The 16,473-nt window shown below is 36.1% G+C and overlaps 1 protein-coding gene across 2 annotated transcripts; it reads left to right on the top strand.

The window, feature by feature from the left end:
* The first annotated feature begins 11,039 nt into the window (after nt 1-11,039).
* LOC124972005 (max-like protein X) lies at nt 11,040-12,556 on the top strand. 2 transcript variants are annotated; one of them, XM_047536076.1, is made up of 2 exons: nt 11,067-11,171; nt 11,262-12,556. In XM_047536076.1, the coding sequence occupies exons 1-2, from the start codon at nt 11,093-11,095 to the stop codon at nt 11,825-11,827; spliced, it is 645 nt and encodes a 214-aa protein (XP_047392032.1). In that variant the 5' UTR covers nt 11,067-11,092; the 3' UTR covers nt 11,828-12,556. The 2 variants fall into 2 exon arrangements, with proteins under 2 accessions (XP_047392031.1, XP_047392032.1); XM_047536075.1 differs by having other exon boundaries at nt 11,040-12,556.
* The last annotated feature ends 3,917 nt before the right edge of the window (nt 12,557-16,473 follow it).

Genomic DNA, 16,473 nt, shown 5'->3' with positions numbered 1-16,473 from the left:
TTACTAGAGATGTTGAACATTTTCTCATATATCTGTTGATTGCTTGTACATCTTCTTTGAAGTGTCTGTTCATTTCCTTAGCCCATTTGTTGATTGGATTATTTGTATTCTTAGTGTAGAGTTTTTTGAGTTCTTTATATATTCTGGAAATTAGCACTCTATCTGAAGTATGAGTGGCAAAGATATTCTTCCACTCTGTAGGCTCTCTCTTTACATTACTGATAGTGTCCTTTGCTGAGAGAAAGCTTTTTAGTTTGAATCTATCCCAGTTGTTGATTCTTGCTTTTATTTCTTGTGCTATGGGAGTCCTGTTAAGGAAGTCTGATCCTAAGCCAACAAGTTGAAGATTTGGACCTACTTTTTCTTCTATAAGATGCAGGGTCTCTGGTCTGATTCCGAGGTCCTTGATCCATTTTGAGGAATAGTGTATTGATATGTGGTATAACATGGTGAATGTTGGAAAAATTATGCTACATGAAAGAAGCCATTCACAAAATATCATGTATTATATGATTCTATTTATATGCTGTGTCTGGGATAGGCAAATCCATAGAGACAGAAAGTAGATTAGTGGTGGTCAGAGATTTGGGGTGTGGGTAAGGTATAATTATAAATGACTGCTAATGGATAAAGGGTTTCTTTCTCAGGTGATAAAAAGGTTATCAAATAAGATAGTGAATGATGGTTTAATATGTCTATAAATATATAAGAACAAACAAAACATTGAACTATATACTTGATTTTTTATTTGTTTTTGGATTTTGTTTTCCATATTTTTATTGGTGCATTATACCTAATGGTGGTATTTGTTGTTACACATTTGTATATGCACACAATGAAGCAATATAATTTGACCAATATCATTCCACCGTATTTCCCTTTTCCCTCCCTGAACTGTGTACACTTTAAATGGTGAATTTTGCCATATTCACATTATACCTCAGTGAAGTGCTATTTTAAAAAACCTCTGTGTATATTCCCAGATTTCTTATTCTAGTGAATGCCAGAATGATTCATCCACTTATGCAAGCCAGTAACCTTTCTTGACAGATTCTGTCCCTGCTCCCTTTTTCAGTCTATCATGTATTCATACCAATTTTTTCTCTTACATATCTTACCAAGCTGGTTAATTCTCAGTTTTTCTATTATTACCATCCAAGCCTAATCTTCCATTGCCTCTTGCCTGATGCATTCAGTAGATAATTAACTAGTCATCCTACATCCACTCTTACCTATTCTCCTATTCATTCTTCACCCAACATATCTGTCAGTATGATCCAATTTATTTATTGCCTCCTTTATGCTTTGGTCCTCTTTTCACTTTTTTTTAGAAATCTTTTCCCAAGGTAATGAAAGCTTTTTTCCTATTCTATATTCTAGAAGTTTACAACTTATCTGGGATTAATTTTTGGTTATAGTATAAAGTAGATATTAAAGTTCAGTTTTCTTTCCATATACTTTTTTTTCATTTCTATTTTCTCAGTCTTTTGTGAGAATAATTTATTTATTTTTAAAACTTTTTATTTTTTCTAATTATACATCACAGTAGAATGTGTTTATGCATTTTGATAAATCATACATAATTGAAGTATAATTTAACCTATACCATATATGGAGAAGAATATTCTTTCTCCATTAAAATCACAATCTAATTGTGCTATGAGGATAAAACTCTCAGCCTGGGATTAAAAATCATTTCCAATGGGAAAATTTTAATTTGAAACTAAGAAGTTATAGCTAAAGTGCAGCAGAAAATCCTTGTTACCTAGAACTAATAATAAGCCCTCCTGTCTGGGAAGAGAATAGAAAAGCCATCTTGAAAAGGTAATCATTACCAAGCAGAATCCCACAAACTACCTGAATAGTTATGAATGAGCTTTTAGTGATGGTTACACTCAAGATTTCCCCTGTACTGATGAAAATTATGTCTACCCCTACACAACTAAGTATTTGGTGTGCAGATGACTCTATGAGTAGGGGGGTGCTGACATGCCTTTGGGTAGAAAGTGTTCTGATCCAGTTGGGGTGTTGGAATGTAGGTCAATTGTTATTTTTTCTCATCTCAGGATTGCAAAATCAAATGAAATTAACTTTATTTTATGTATAGCTTTCATTTTTTTTCCATTGCCAATCAGATTCCTGGTCAGGAGTTCCTCATGCATTATGGATCACATGAGTCAATTATTCTTTATGTCTGCTCCCTATTCCTCCTGAGAGCTTTAAAGACTAAAATATCATGTAACTGGCCTTCTGTACATTCTCCCTGCACTGCTGATCGCCAGTATTTTTCCCACCACCACCCTGACAAGACTAATCCCTCTTCTATATTTGTTTACAGCCTGTGAAAAATTCTTATAATATACAGATACAGTCCAAGATTTTTAGCTAGTATACTCCCCTTGACATAGACTGTCCTGCTAACTTCCCCCAACCTAATATTTACCACTCCCTTCTTTGCTATTTGTGCTTGGTATAGTTCCCAGTACTCATCATGCTGATTCATGCCTCTGTGCCTTTAGTTGGAATGTTCACTTGGCCTGGACCACCTTTCCCACCTTAATCTCCCCACTGGAGGTAAAACTCAGAAATATTCAAAAATCTATTAGTCACCTGAAGCTTTCCTTTGACTCAGGTGGGCTAAATATCCCATAACTATCTCTATAACTACAAAATACCACATGACATCAGAGTCTGCTTATATGCCCATTTCTCTCATGTTGATTCCACCTCTTGTTGATTTTTGATTCTCCATTATTGGGCACAGTGCCTAGCACATTGTGGTGGTTCAATCCATCCATGTTGAATGCACTGGAACTATAGTAGTACAGGGAAAGGATTATATTTTAGAGTTCTTGCAACTGGATCTGAAGACCAAGTGGGATGAAATATTATACATACCACTAAGGCTGCCAGCTTTGGCTGTGGATCTGTGTCAACCTAGACAACCATTCACTCCAGAGTCACAGAGGAGATTCAAAAGTTTGCAACTTGTACAAGGGCTCTCAGGTTATAGAATCAAAGTTCCCTTTGTCATACACTTATTTCTAAAATTGAATAAGTTTTAAAAAGCAACTGAATGTCCTTCATCTCATGTTTTCTTAGGTCAGCAGCAGACTGTATGACACATCCTTCAAATAACTGTGGTGTTCTTAGGAACTGTTTAAAAAAACCCAGCCCAGCCAACAAGAGCATTCAGGGATCTTAGTTGTTTGTTTTTGAGCATTAAAACAAGTTAAAATTGCAGTGGTCAGTGAGTGAGGAATCATACCACACTAGCTCATTAGCCTTTTAAAATAGAGATATGTGGGTCTCACAGACTGTACTGGAAAATCTTTTATACTGGAGCCAATTAAAACCTTGAAAAATCCAATGTAACTTTCAAAACATCACACCAAATAATTTAGTTTGTGCTTAAATATTTTTTGAAATTTCTGTGGATAATAAAAAAATTGCATAATGATAGCTTAGCTCAATTATTATTCTTACTGTATTTGGTTACTTACAATAATTAAGTAATTACCTAACATAGAGCTAGAATTCAGAAAAGGGCAAAAAATTTTAGCTGACTTTTCTCCATTTGCACCCCCATTGTGTATATTCTGTGCTCCTCTCTGCTCTTCTGTATGTCCCAGGGGAACCTATATACAGAATTATCCAAACCTCCTTTCCAGCTGACCTCTGTTTGAGCTGTGCTTTAGAAAATTTCATGGGTGATCAAAGAGTGGCAAGAGACAGAGGTTGGGGTGTTTCTTCCCTTGCTTCTGCCATACATCAGTGCACATTTCTGATATGGCTGTGTTCCTGCATGACTACAGCTCCTGCTGGGAAGCTTCCACCTCTGTCTCATTCCATGACTCCAGGAACATGGTTTTCTTTCATTGTTCTTCAGGGCTAAAAGTAAGATTGCTTTTCCACTAACCAGTCTCTATCCTTTGTTGGATTTCTTAAGTAAGTTCACACCTCTGTAATTAGTCCCCTCACTAATGTCTTTTATTTGATTCATCTTGTTGAATACTTTTACCTGCCAGTATCCCAACAAACATGAACTGAACTTGATGTATTTGTACAGTAAACTTCATATGACAATTGAGATAAAGTCCCCCTATTTCCCATGGTGAGCATTAAATTAAAGTAGAAAACAGCAAAACCATTCATTGTGACTCATTAACAGAGATTTATAATTCATCAGTGAGTTACCAAAGAAGATCAAGGAGAGGAAATACCATTTTGAGGGCATTTTAAGACTCCATTCCACCACAGCAATCCATGAATACAAAGAGGGAAAAGTGTCAAAGTTTTAAATAAAGGGATGCATTAACAAAAAGAAAAATCTCACATTAACAAGGTGAAAGCAAATAAATGGCACTCAGTCTTTACATAAATGGAAATTTGACACTATCACTTGATTGGACTGCAGTAAAAATTTGTCCCTTCATCCCTATAATTGATCCAATGAAACTCAAGTCACTATTCCTTTGAAGAGCCAAAAATTGTTGTAAGAGTAAGCTTTATCCAATTTCATTCTGACTTGAAGTGAGTGAATGTAAACATGGTAAGGAGGTGGATTTAGGAAAAAAATGTTCTCAGGAGAGCTGAAACAAGACCAGAAGCTAAAGATGGCAGAACATTCAGATTATTGATATATTCCAAGAAAATTTAAAGTTAAATGGAAATGTACCAGAAGGAATGGTCAGATTTTGGAATAGGTAGAGACTGGAGAAAGGGTCTGAGAAACGAATACCACTACCTAGGCAAGAGATCTAGAAGACAACTTTTAAGAAGGTACCAAACCATTGCTTCATTCCATCAGGTTTTGTATATAGATATTCCTTGATTTATGATGGAGTTACATCCTGATAGACTCATCAAAAATTGAAAATATCGTAAGTTGAAAATGCATTTAATACATCTAACCTTCAAAATATCATAGCTTAGCAACATGTACACTGTTATTCATTCTCATGATTGCCTGACTGATTGGAAGCTGGGACTTCCTGCCACTGCCTAACATCTCAAAAGAGTATGGTACTAGATATCTCTAGGGCAGGAAAAGATCAAAATTCTAAGTATGGTTTCTACTCAATGCATATTACTTTTTTGTTTTTAATTTGTTCTTTCTAGACATACATGACAGTAGAGTGTATTTTGACATATTATGCATACATAGAATAAGTGTAACTTGTTCCAATTAAGATCCCATTATTGTGTTTGTGTATGATGTGGAGTTACATTGGTCATGTATTCATATATAAGGATAGGAAAGATATATCTGAATCATTCTAGTGTCTTTTCTATTCCCATCTCCCCTCCTTTCCCTTCTAGTCCAGTGAACTTCTAAACTTCCCCTTCCTTGTGGGTTAGCAGTCACCTATAAGAGAACATTCTGTCTTTGGTTTTTTGGGACTGGCTTATTTCACTTAGTATGATAGTTTCCAGCTGCATGCCATAATTTCAATCTTTTTTATGGTTGAGTAATATTCCATGTGTATATATGCCATGTATCTTTTTTTTTTCAAGAGCAGTATTTTATTTGTAAAGTGTTTTTCATGGATCCTTCCTCTCAAACGTCCAATGATGATTTTCTCAATTAAACACTTCCTTCACAAATTTATGTTCCACATACAATATCAAGCCAGTCATGGAATGAACACATACTTCACATTTGGGTGTTCATATAAGGTAAGTCAAGGTATCACCTCTGAGAAATTGTTTTATTTGAAGGAAAAGAAAATGGTAACTGGATTATCATAGTGAAAGATGATTCCTAGTCTTGTTCCCAAATATCTGAATCCAGGCATTGGTGGCAGGATGCCTTAAACTTGAGAAACTGGGACAGTTTTCCTAAAGAAGACTCAAAGTCCTGGGTGTCTATTTCTGAGCACTCAGGTGTCTTTCTGTACCTGAGTGAATATATTTTCAGAGTTGTCAGAGGTAGCAAATATTGTATCACCATCATACATAGAGTAGCCATGTCTCTGGGAAGACTTCTAGGTTCTACCTTACTCATGGGGGATAGTCCCTTTTCTTCCTTGATCATGGATATGATGCCTACAATGTAACAGGTTGAACTTGACAGGTCCTTCTACCAAATCCTGGATTATAGATTCCCCATGAAGTTGAGTGTTACTTTGCATTTATTAAAGCATGTATGGAACCAATTTGCTTCGGTTATCTACTCAGAGGCAAGTGAACTGAAGAGCTGCTTGGTTTCAGTCCATTTTGTTGCTTTCTACACAAACATCATGAGGTTCCACATTTGGTTGTCCAGATCATTTCAACCTGGTATTTATGACAGCAATCCTTCTGTTGTATTGTCTCCTAACCATGCAGTATTGTCTGCTGCTCTTCTACTTCACAAAAGAAATGTAGTAATTATCTCAACACTAAAAAAGAATGTAAACTGACTTTTCATAGGATTAAACTTCTAATCCAACACTGTACCACACCTTTTTTATTTGTCGTAGGGCACCTAGGTTGGTTCCACAGCTTGACTCCTGTGAATTGAACTGCTATGAGTATGGAAGTGGCTGCATCACTATAGTATGCTGATTTTAAGTCTTTGGGGTATATACTGAGGAGTGGGATAGCTGGGTCAAATGGTGGTTCCATTCAGAGTGTTTTGAGTAATCTCCATACTGCTTTTCAGAATGGATGCACCAATTTGTAATCCCAGCAGCATTTTATGAATGTACATCCTCACCAACATTTATTGTTACTTGTATTCTTGATAATTGCCATTCTGACTAGGGTGAGATGGGATCCCTGTGTAGTTCTGATTTTCATTTCTCTAATTATTAGAGATGTTGAACATTTTTTCATATATTTTTTGAACATTCGTATTTCTTCTTCTGTGAATTGTCTGTTCAGTTCCTTTGCCCATTTATTGACTGGGTTATTTGTTTTTGGTGTTAAGTTTTTTTGAGTTCTTTATCTCTCTTCCTGCACAAAACTCAACCCAAAATGGATCAAGGGCCTAGGCATTGGACCAGAGACTCTGCACCTACTAGAAAATAAAATAGACTCAACTCTCCACCATGTCAGCTTAGGAACAGACTTCCTCAATAAAACTCCTAAAGGGCAAGAAGTAAAATCAAGAATCAATAAATGGGATGGTATCAAACTAAAGAGATTCTTCACAGCAAAGGAAACAATCAAGAATTTGAACAGAGAGACTACAGAATGTGAGAAAATCTTTACCACCAGTACATCAGATAGAACATTAATCTCTTGGATGTGCCTATTACTTTTGCATCATTCCGAAGTTGAAAACTCATGTTAAACCATCATATGTTGTGGACCATCTGTATTTCCTTTATAAAGAGACAAATAAGCCCAATTAGGCTAATCCAAAGATGCTAGCTGTCTTAGGATCAAAATTGTTAAGTGAGCTGACCATGGTGGTGCAAGCCTGTAATCCTGGCAATTCAGGAGGCTGAGGAAGGATTGCGAGTTCAAATCCAGCCTCAGCAACTTAGTGAGACCCTAGACAACTCAAATAGACCCTGTCTCTAAATAAAATACAATAAAGGGCTGGGGATGTGGCTCAGCTGTTAAGTGCCCCTGGGTTCAATCCCTGGTACAAAACAAACAATCTACTGTTACTCAACATTTTTTGCTTCCAGCCAAAATGGAGTAAAAGGGACAGATTAATTTCCTACCTGAAATAACCAAATAGTGTACGAAATATATGAATCATGATTTTTATGACAATAGGTAGCAGCCAATGAATGACAGTATATTAGTCAGGGTTCTCCAGAGAAACAAAAGCAACAGGGGATGGCAATATCTGTCATTTACAATCTGAACAACCAGGAAAGGTAGTGATAGAATTCAGTCTGAATTCAAAGGCCTGGGAATGAATGGGGGTGTGGGCAAGTCCAGAATTCCTTCCTCTACCTTTTAATTCTAGTTAGGCTTGATGCTCCCCACCCAAATTGGTAAGAAAGATCTTCTTAGTTTATTAACTCAAATGCTAATCTCTTCCAGAACACACTCACAAACATACCCAGAAATAATACCAGATCTCTGGGCATTCCTTAGCTCAGAAAATTTCATACATAAAATTAACCATCACAATGACAAATAAGGTAAGTCCCATGATGGCCTCACTTAGTGCCCTCAGGGATTCCAGTTACAGGGACAGGGGATTCAAGCAGAGCCTGTCAGGCTACCTGAGTGAAGGAGAAAGAGCTGAGAAGCTAGAGATATCAAAGTAGCCATAGTTCACAGGATAGAGTACCAGACAAGAGGGTGCTACACACAGAGAGAAACCTGGAGATGTGCAGAAGGACCCCTTCAAGTATTCAACTCAGGGTTGATCAGTGTATATATAGGGAAACTGCCTAAGACTGCCTAAGAAAGAATCAAATGAAAGAATTATAAGTCTTACCACAAATAAATGGTAAGTATGCAAGGTAATGCATAAGTTAATTTGCATTAGTTATTCTATAATGTGTACATATTTCAAAACATCATACTGTATGCCATACATATGTATGATTTTATTTATCAATTAAAAATAAATAAGTAAAAGAAGAAAAAAAGGATTACAGGGAACTAAAACTGGTTTTCACACAGGGCTGGGAATTTTACCTGCTCCCATTAGCCAGACTGAAAAAATTCATGATTCACAGAGCATTGAGTATGGTATGCTTCTGAGATATGGCCTGTCTCAGTAATGTAGAATAATTATCTTTAGACCAAATACAACTCTGATCCATAAAAGCATGACCTGAAAGGATCAAACTACTTTAAACTAATTTAATTGAATCTTAGAAAACAAATCTCAGTAATATAGGAATAAAAAATATCCAACATCTAACAAGGTAAAATTCACAATGTCTGGCATCTGACAAAAAATTAGCCATTTAAAAAACATTGTTAATGTGTACAATTTAAATGGATGAATTGAATTGTATGTTCATTACTTTTCAATAAAGCTGTGTGTTTTAGTCAGCTATTTCACTGCTGTGACTAAATGATCTGACCAGCACAATTATATAGGAGGAAAAGTTTGTTTAGGGCCCACGGTTTCAGAAGTCTTAGCCCATAGAAGCCAGACTCCATTCCATGGGGATGGAAGTGAGGCTGAACATCATAGCAGAGGAGTGTGGCAGAGGGAAGCAGCTTACATGGTGATCAGAAAGCAGAGAGAGACTCCACGCTTGAGATACAAAATATATACCCCAAAGTCACATCCCAGTTCCCACCTCCTCCAGCCACACCCTACCACTTCATTAATCCCATCAGGGATTAATTCACTGATTGGGTTCAGACTCTTACAACCTAATCATGTCTTCTCTGAACCTTCCTGCATTGTCTCACATGTGAGCTTTTGGGGGACACCTTACATCCCAACATAACACTGTGAAAATATCACAAAGCAAGCAAAAGAGAAGGAAAATAAGACCTATGATGATGGGAAAACAAAATCAATTGAAACCAATTCAGAACTAACACAGAAATTGGAATTATACAAGGACATTTAAAAAGTTATAACAGTGTTCCATATGTATAAAAAGTCAAATAGAGATATGGAAGATATACGATCTTATAGATGTGAAAAACACACTGAATAGGAATAATAACAAGTAGATCTCACAAGAGAAAAGACTGGTGAACTTGAACTTGACATTGCAATAGAAACCAAAGTGAAACAGACAAATAAGGGGAAAGAACTCGCATTACTGATAAATGGAACAACTCAAAGTAGCTTAATACATGTGCATTTGAAATATTGCAAGGGATAAAGGGTTCAGAAAAAATGTTGAAAGAAACAAGATACAAGAATCTCATTGAACCCCAACACCATGATTGCAAATAAAACTATACCAAGGGACTTCATAAAAAATGTTCTCAAAATCAGTGATAAAAAAGAAATCTTAAAATTTGCCAGAGGATAAAACATTACATACAAAGGAAGAAAAATGAAGATCTTGAAAATTTTCCTATTGAAAACCATTCACACAAAGGAGAAAGTAGAGCAATATTTTAAAAAAAATTTATTTGCAATATTTTAGTATTTGTTAATTTCTTAATCATTTGTTTATTTATTTATTTATTTTAGATAAGATCTCACTGTGTTTTCTATGCCTGCTCTGGAACTCCTAGGTTCAAAAACTCCTGAGTAACTGGGACCACAGGTGCACTCTACCATACCCAACCAAGAGCAGTATCTTTAAAGTACTGAAACAAAAATCAAAACTGTTAACTTAGAATTCTGTAACTATTAAAAATATCTTTATCCAATCTCCACATCATGTACAACCACAAGAATAGGATCCTAATTAGAATAAGTTATACTTCATGCATGTAAAATATGTCAAAGTACACTCCACTGTCATGTATATTTTAAAAGAACAAATAAAAAATAAATAAAATATATTTTAAAACCAATGTGAAACAAAGGCAATTTTAGATACAGAAAAATTGAAAGAATTCATCACTAGGACATCTATTCTGTAAGAAATATTGAAGGAAGTCATTGAGGCAAAAATGAAAATGATACTAGGTAGAAATATGGATCAGCACAGTGGAACAAAGAGCACAGGAAATGGTGACTGCATGGGTAAATGCATGGTATTATTTAATTTTATTTAAACGATAACTGACTCAACAAAAATAATCACAAAGGAGCAAGGAGCTTCTGATATAATTAAAATACATGAAAACAGCAGTAGAAAGGTCGGGGGAAGAAATGGAAGCATATTATTGAAAAACCCTTTTAATATATATGAAATGGTATAATATCACTTAGAGGCAAATTTCAATGAGTTGAATATAAATACTATAAACCATGAAGCAACTACTAATAGGTAATAAGCCAACAATGAAAATGAAATGAAATCATTTTTTAAATCAATTAATTCAAAAGAAGGCAAAAAGGAAGGAAGAAACATAGCGCAGATGGGACAAACAGAAAGCAAACAGTAAGAACTACGTAAAAACTTAACCATATTAATAATTAGATGACACGTAGAAGACATGAATACTTGAGTGAAAGGCATGTTTTCAGATTGAATAAAAAGGCAATACCTCTTCCTCGCAGCAGAGGGCTCGCCCGCTGGCTTGTTTCCGGTTCCGTAGGTCCAAGATGACGGAGCCGGGCGCCTCTCCCGAGGACCCCTGGGTCAAGGTGGAGTACGCCTACAGTGACAACAGCCTGGACCCTGGGCTTTTTGTAGAAAACACCCGTAAGGGAAGTGTAGTGTCCAGAGCTAATAGCATCGGTTCCACCAGTGCCTCTTCTGTCCCCAACACAGATGATGAGGACAGTGATTACCACCAGGAGTCCTACAAGGAATCCTACAAAGACCGCCGGCGGCGAGCACACACCCAGTCGGAGCAGAAGAGGAGGGACGCCATCAAGAGAGGCTATGATGATCTTCAGACCATCGTCCCCACCTGCCAGCAGCAGGATTTCTCCATTGGTTCCCAAAAGCTCAGCAAAGCCATCGTTCTACAGAAGACCATCGACTACATCCAGTTTTTGCATAAGGAGAAGAAAAAGCAGGAAGAGGAGGTGTCTACACTACGCAAGGATGTCACAGCCCTAAAGATAATGAAAATGAACTATGAGCCGATTGTGAAGGCACATCAAGACAACCCCCACGAGGGGGAGGACCAGGTATCTGACCAGGTCAAGTTCAACGTGTTTCAAGGTGTCATGGACTCACTGTTTGAGTCCTTCAATGCCTCCATCTCTGTGGCCAGTTTCCAAGAGCTGTCAGCCTGTGTTTTCAGCTGGATTGAGCAGCACTGTAAGCCTCAGACCCTGCGGGAGATCATGATTGGCGTCCTGCATCAATTGAAAAATCAACTTTACTGATGGCTCTTGGAAATCTGCAGAATGGCCAGCAAGAGGTTTTTGAGTCCTGTTTGGCCATGGAACTGCTGGGCCTGAGATTGGACTGTGACACCTCACGCCAGTCAGCTGGTTCCTACATGGTGTTTGGTCTTCTCAGCCCCACTTCACCTTTAGTGGAGCTGGGGTGTTTGTTTTGTGAAAGCTTCTGATTAATTTATTATACTGACCATAAAGTCAAACCTACCCAGTCTCCCCCCCACATAAGTCCTCAGGATAGGAGTCTGTTCTGGGTACCCCGAAGAGCTCCTGTCCTCTCAGTTCTTTCTCTAAGCCTCAGATTTCTGTTCATGATGTGTGTATATGGAAACTGCCTGTTTTGGTTTCTTGGGCAACAGGTGATTCGAGTTTGGACATCTTGGAAGTAGTGGGATGGGAAAAAAGGAGTGAGAGGAAATAGTTCCACAGCCATGAAGGTTGAAAAGCCTAGACTAGGGCTGCCTTGTTAGTCCAGAGTGAGACAGGCTTTCTGGCCAGCTGAGGGTAGGACTACCTGCTTCCTACCTTTGCCTTATATTCCATTACCTCCTTCCTCCCTATCCAGTCCTGCCCTCCGTTCCCCAGTAGTGCTGCACAGCAAAGGCAGGAGAGACACAGCACTACATATTTGAAATTTTTTTATTTTTCTAAACATCAACAATGCAATTTTGCTAAAGTTACAATTTTTGGAAAATTATCTGGGTCTCAAAACCACCTCAGGCTTTCTGCCCAGTCTGTCTCTATCATCTCCCAGTGTTGTTTGCACTTCTCCCAGGACTTAAGGAGTGGGATGAAAGGGTACAGGAAATAATCAAAATGTATCCTGGGATGAAAGTCCTGGATGATGTCTCAGGCTCCTCAAATACTGACGTATAGCAGCCTGCCTCTTATCTTGTCTCCCAGGCTCCCTGCTGCTTTCTTCAGATTTGATATCTGGGAGGTTTGAATATCCAGAAGAAATTAAATATTTTTATATCAAATTATATCCCAATAAATACTGTAAAATGCAAAAAAAAGGCAATACAATTTTCTCCTAAAATTATGCAAATAGGTTAAAAGTAAAATGATGAAAAAAGACATACCACACTAACACTAATCAAAAGAAAGCTGAAGTGGGCTGTATAAGATTATACAAGGTAGATTCTAAATGAAACATTACCAGGGAAAAAGAGGTGATTTCATAATGATTAAGATGTCAACTTAATCAAGAGGATCTGACCCTCTGAAACATTCACGCACATAGTAATAAGATTCAAAATACACGAAGTAAAAATGATCATGTTTTTAATATATCATTGCAAAATAGAATTTCAAAAATATCCCTTCCCAAATAACTAATAGAATAAGTAGAAAACTGAGAATATAGCTTTGAACAACACTTTCAGTCATCTTGACCTAACTGACATTTATGGAATACTCCACCCAACAATAGCAAAATGCACATTTTTTTTCAAGTGCACATATAATGCTTACTAAGATAGTCCATATTCTGGGCCATAAAACAAGCCTCATAAATTTTACAGGATACAAGTTATAAAAAGTATGTCCTCTGACCACAGTGGAATTTCCTTTAAAATCAATACTGAAAGGATTTCTGGAAAATCCCTAAAATTTTGGTAACTGAATAACACACATCTGGATAACTCATGGGTCAAAGAAGAAATCAAAATAGAAAGTGGAATGTATTTTGAACTGATTAAAAGTATAACACAAATATAAAAATTTGTAGTCAATTTAAAGAAGAAAGGCTGCAAACCAATTACCTTAGCTTACATCGTAAACAAGTAGAAAGAGCAAATTAAACTTAAATTAATCAGAAGAAAGTTAAGTAAGAAATATCATAGAGTAAATAAATGAAACAAAAAATATAAAGTCAATGAAACTTAAACCCAGCTATGTGAGTAGATCGATAAGATTGATAAAACATCTCCCATTATTGATCAGGAAAAAAAGAAAATAAAAATTACTGCTATCTGGAATGAAAGAGTGGCCATCACTAGAGATTCTATAGATAGTAAAAAGATAATAAGGGAGTTTATAAACAATTTTATTCTATTACATTCAAAATCTTAAAATGGAAAAAATAAGTTGAATGTATTTTTAAATTTCATTGGACGATATTGAAAACTCTCTTGAAAGACACAAAGTATGAAACTCTTTCAAGAAGAAATAGTTAATGAGAATTGCCATATATCCACTAAAGATAGTGAATTTGTAGTTTAAAAAAAACCTTCTCAAATAGGAGACACTAGGCCCAACTTGCTTCACTGGTGAATTCTACCAAATATTATCAGGAAATAATTCTAATTTATATAAACTCTTCCATAATATTGAAAACAATGGAATACTTCCAAACTCTTCTAAATCAGGCCACAAGTGTCCTGATACTAAAACTAGTCAAACACTACCAGAAAACGAAAAACAATATCTCTCATATTTATAGATGCAAAATTTGAAAAAAAAATTTTAACAAAACAAATCCATAAAAATGGACAGTATATAATGACAAAGTTGGAACTTTGAAAGAAATTAAAAGTTGGTTTTTTAAATCAGAGAATGTAATTAACCATATTAATAAACTAAAAAGGAAAAAAGAATCATCTGGATAGTCCTAGAAAAAGTAATACCCATATCTGACTAGAAAAAATCTCAGAAAACTAAGAATAAAATAAAATTCCAACTAATAGCAGAGTTCATGGTGAAAAATTGAATATTTTCCCTCTAAGTTCAGGAAAAAGGGATGTACACTCACACCACTTCTAGTCTTCTATGTAAAAGATGTGCTAGTTAGAGCCTAATAAGGTAAAGAAATAGAAGAATCCAGATTGGAAAGAAAGAGATTAAAATTATAATTATTTGCAACATAGTCATATAAATAGAAAACACAAGGGAATCTACCCCAAATCTACTAGCAATAATAAATGGATTTAGCACAGTTTTAGAAGAAAAGATTAATACACAAAATCAATAGTATTTTTGATATACAGCACTAGAAAAAAATAAATGGAAATAAAATAACATTTATAAAAGAATAAAAATATACAGAGAAAAATCTGACAAAATATGTGAAAGACCTATATATGAAAAACCTTGAAATATCACTAAGATATTAAAGATGACCTAAATTTGATATACTGCATTCATTATTTTTTAAATTTTTTTATTGTAAACAAATGGGATACATCTTGTTTCTCTGTTTGTACATGTAGTAAAGGCATACCCATTTGTGAAATCATAAATTTACATAGGGTAATAGTTTTTGACTCATTCTGTTATTTTTTCCTTCTCCCCCACCTCTCCCACTCCTCTTTTCCCTCTATACAGTCCTTCCTTCCTCCATTCTTGCCCATCTCCCACCCCCCATTATGAGTCATCATCCGCTTATCAGCAAGATCATCGTCCTTTGGTTTTGTTGAGATTGGCTTATTTCACTTAGCATGATATTCTCCAATTTCATCCATTTGCCTGCAAATGCCATAATTTTATTCTTCTTTATGGCTGAGTAATATTCCATTGTGTGTGTGTTTGTGTGTGTTTGTGTGTGTGTGTGTATATATATATATATATCACAGTTTCTTTATCCATTCATCTATTGAAGGGCATCTAAATTGGTTCCACAATCCAGCTATTGTGAACTGAGCAGCTATGAACATTGATGTGGCTGTATCTCTGTAGTATGCTGATTTTAAGTCCTTTGGGTATAGGCCGAGGAGTGGGATAGCTGGGTCAAATGGTGGTTCCATTCTAAGTTTACTAAGGAATCTCCACCCTGCTTTCCAGAGTGGTTGCACTAATTTGCAACCCCACCAGCAATTTATGAGTGTACCTTTTTCCCCACATTCTCACCAACACCTATTGTTGCTTGTATTCTTAATGATCGCCATTCTAATTGGGGTGAGATGGAATCTTAGGGTAGTTTTGGTTTGCATTTCTCTTATTACTAGAGATATTAAACATTTTTTTATATCTGTTGATTGCTTGTATATCTTCTGCTGTGAAGTGTCTGTTCATTTCCTTTGCCCATTTGATGCTTGGGTTATTTGTATTCTTGATGTAGAGTATTTGGAGTTCTTTATATATTCTGGAAATTAGTGCTCTATCTGAAGTGTGAGTGGCAAAGATTTTCTCCCACTCTGTAGGCTCTCTCTTCACATTGCTGATATAGTTTCCTTTACTGAAAGCTTTTTAGTTTGAATCTATCCCAGTTATTGATTCCTTTTATTTCTTGTGCTATGGGACTCCTGTTAAGGAAGTCTGATCCTGAGATGACATGTTGAAGATTTGGACCTACTTTTTCTTCTATAAGGTGAAGGGTCTCTGGTCTGACTTCAAGGTCCTTGATCCATTTTGAGTTGAGTTTTGTGCAGGGTGATAGATAGGGGTTTAGTTTGATTCTGCTGCATATGGATTTCCAGTTTTCCCAGCACCATTTGTTGAATATTTTTGGCACCTTTGTCTAGTATGAGAAAATTGTATTTATTTGGATTTGTGTCCATGTCCTCTATTCTGTACCATTGATCTACCTGTCTATTTTGGTACCAATACCATGCTGTTTTTGTTACTATTGCTTTGTAGTATAGTTGAAGTTCTGGTATTGCGATACCCCCTGCTTCACTCTTCCTGCTAAGGAT

Source organism: Sciurus carolinensis, chromosome X, assembly GCF_902686445.1.
Source record: "Sciurus carolinensis chromosome X, mSciCar1.2, whole genome shotgun sequence".
NCBI lineage: Eukaryota > Metazoa > Chordata > Mammalia > Rodentia > Sciuridae > Sciurus > Sciurus carolinensis.
Note: the sequence above shows the minus strand (reverse complement) of the source record. Positions and strands in the feature narration are given on the sequence as shown.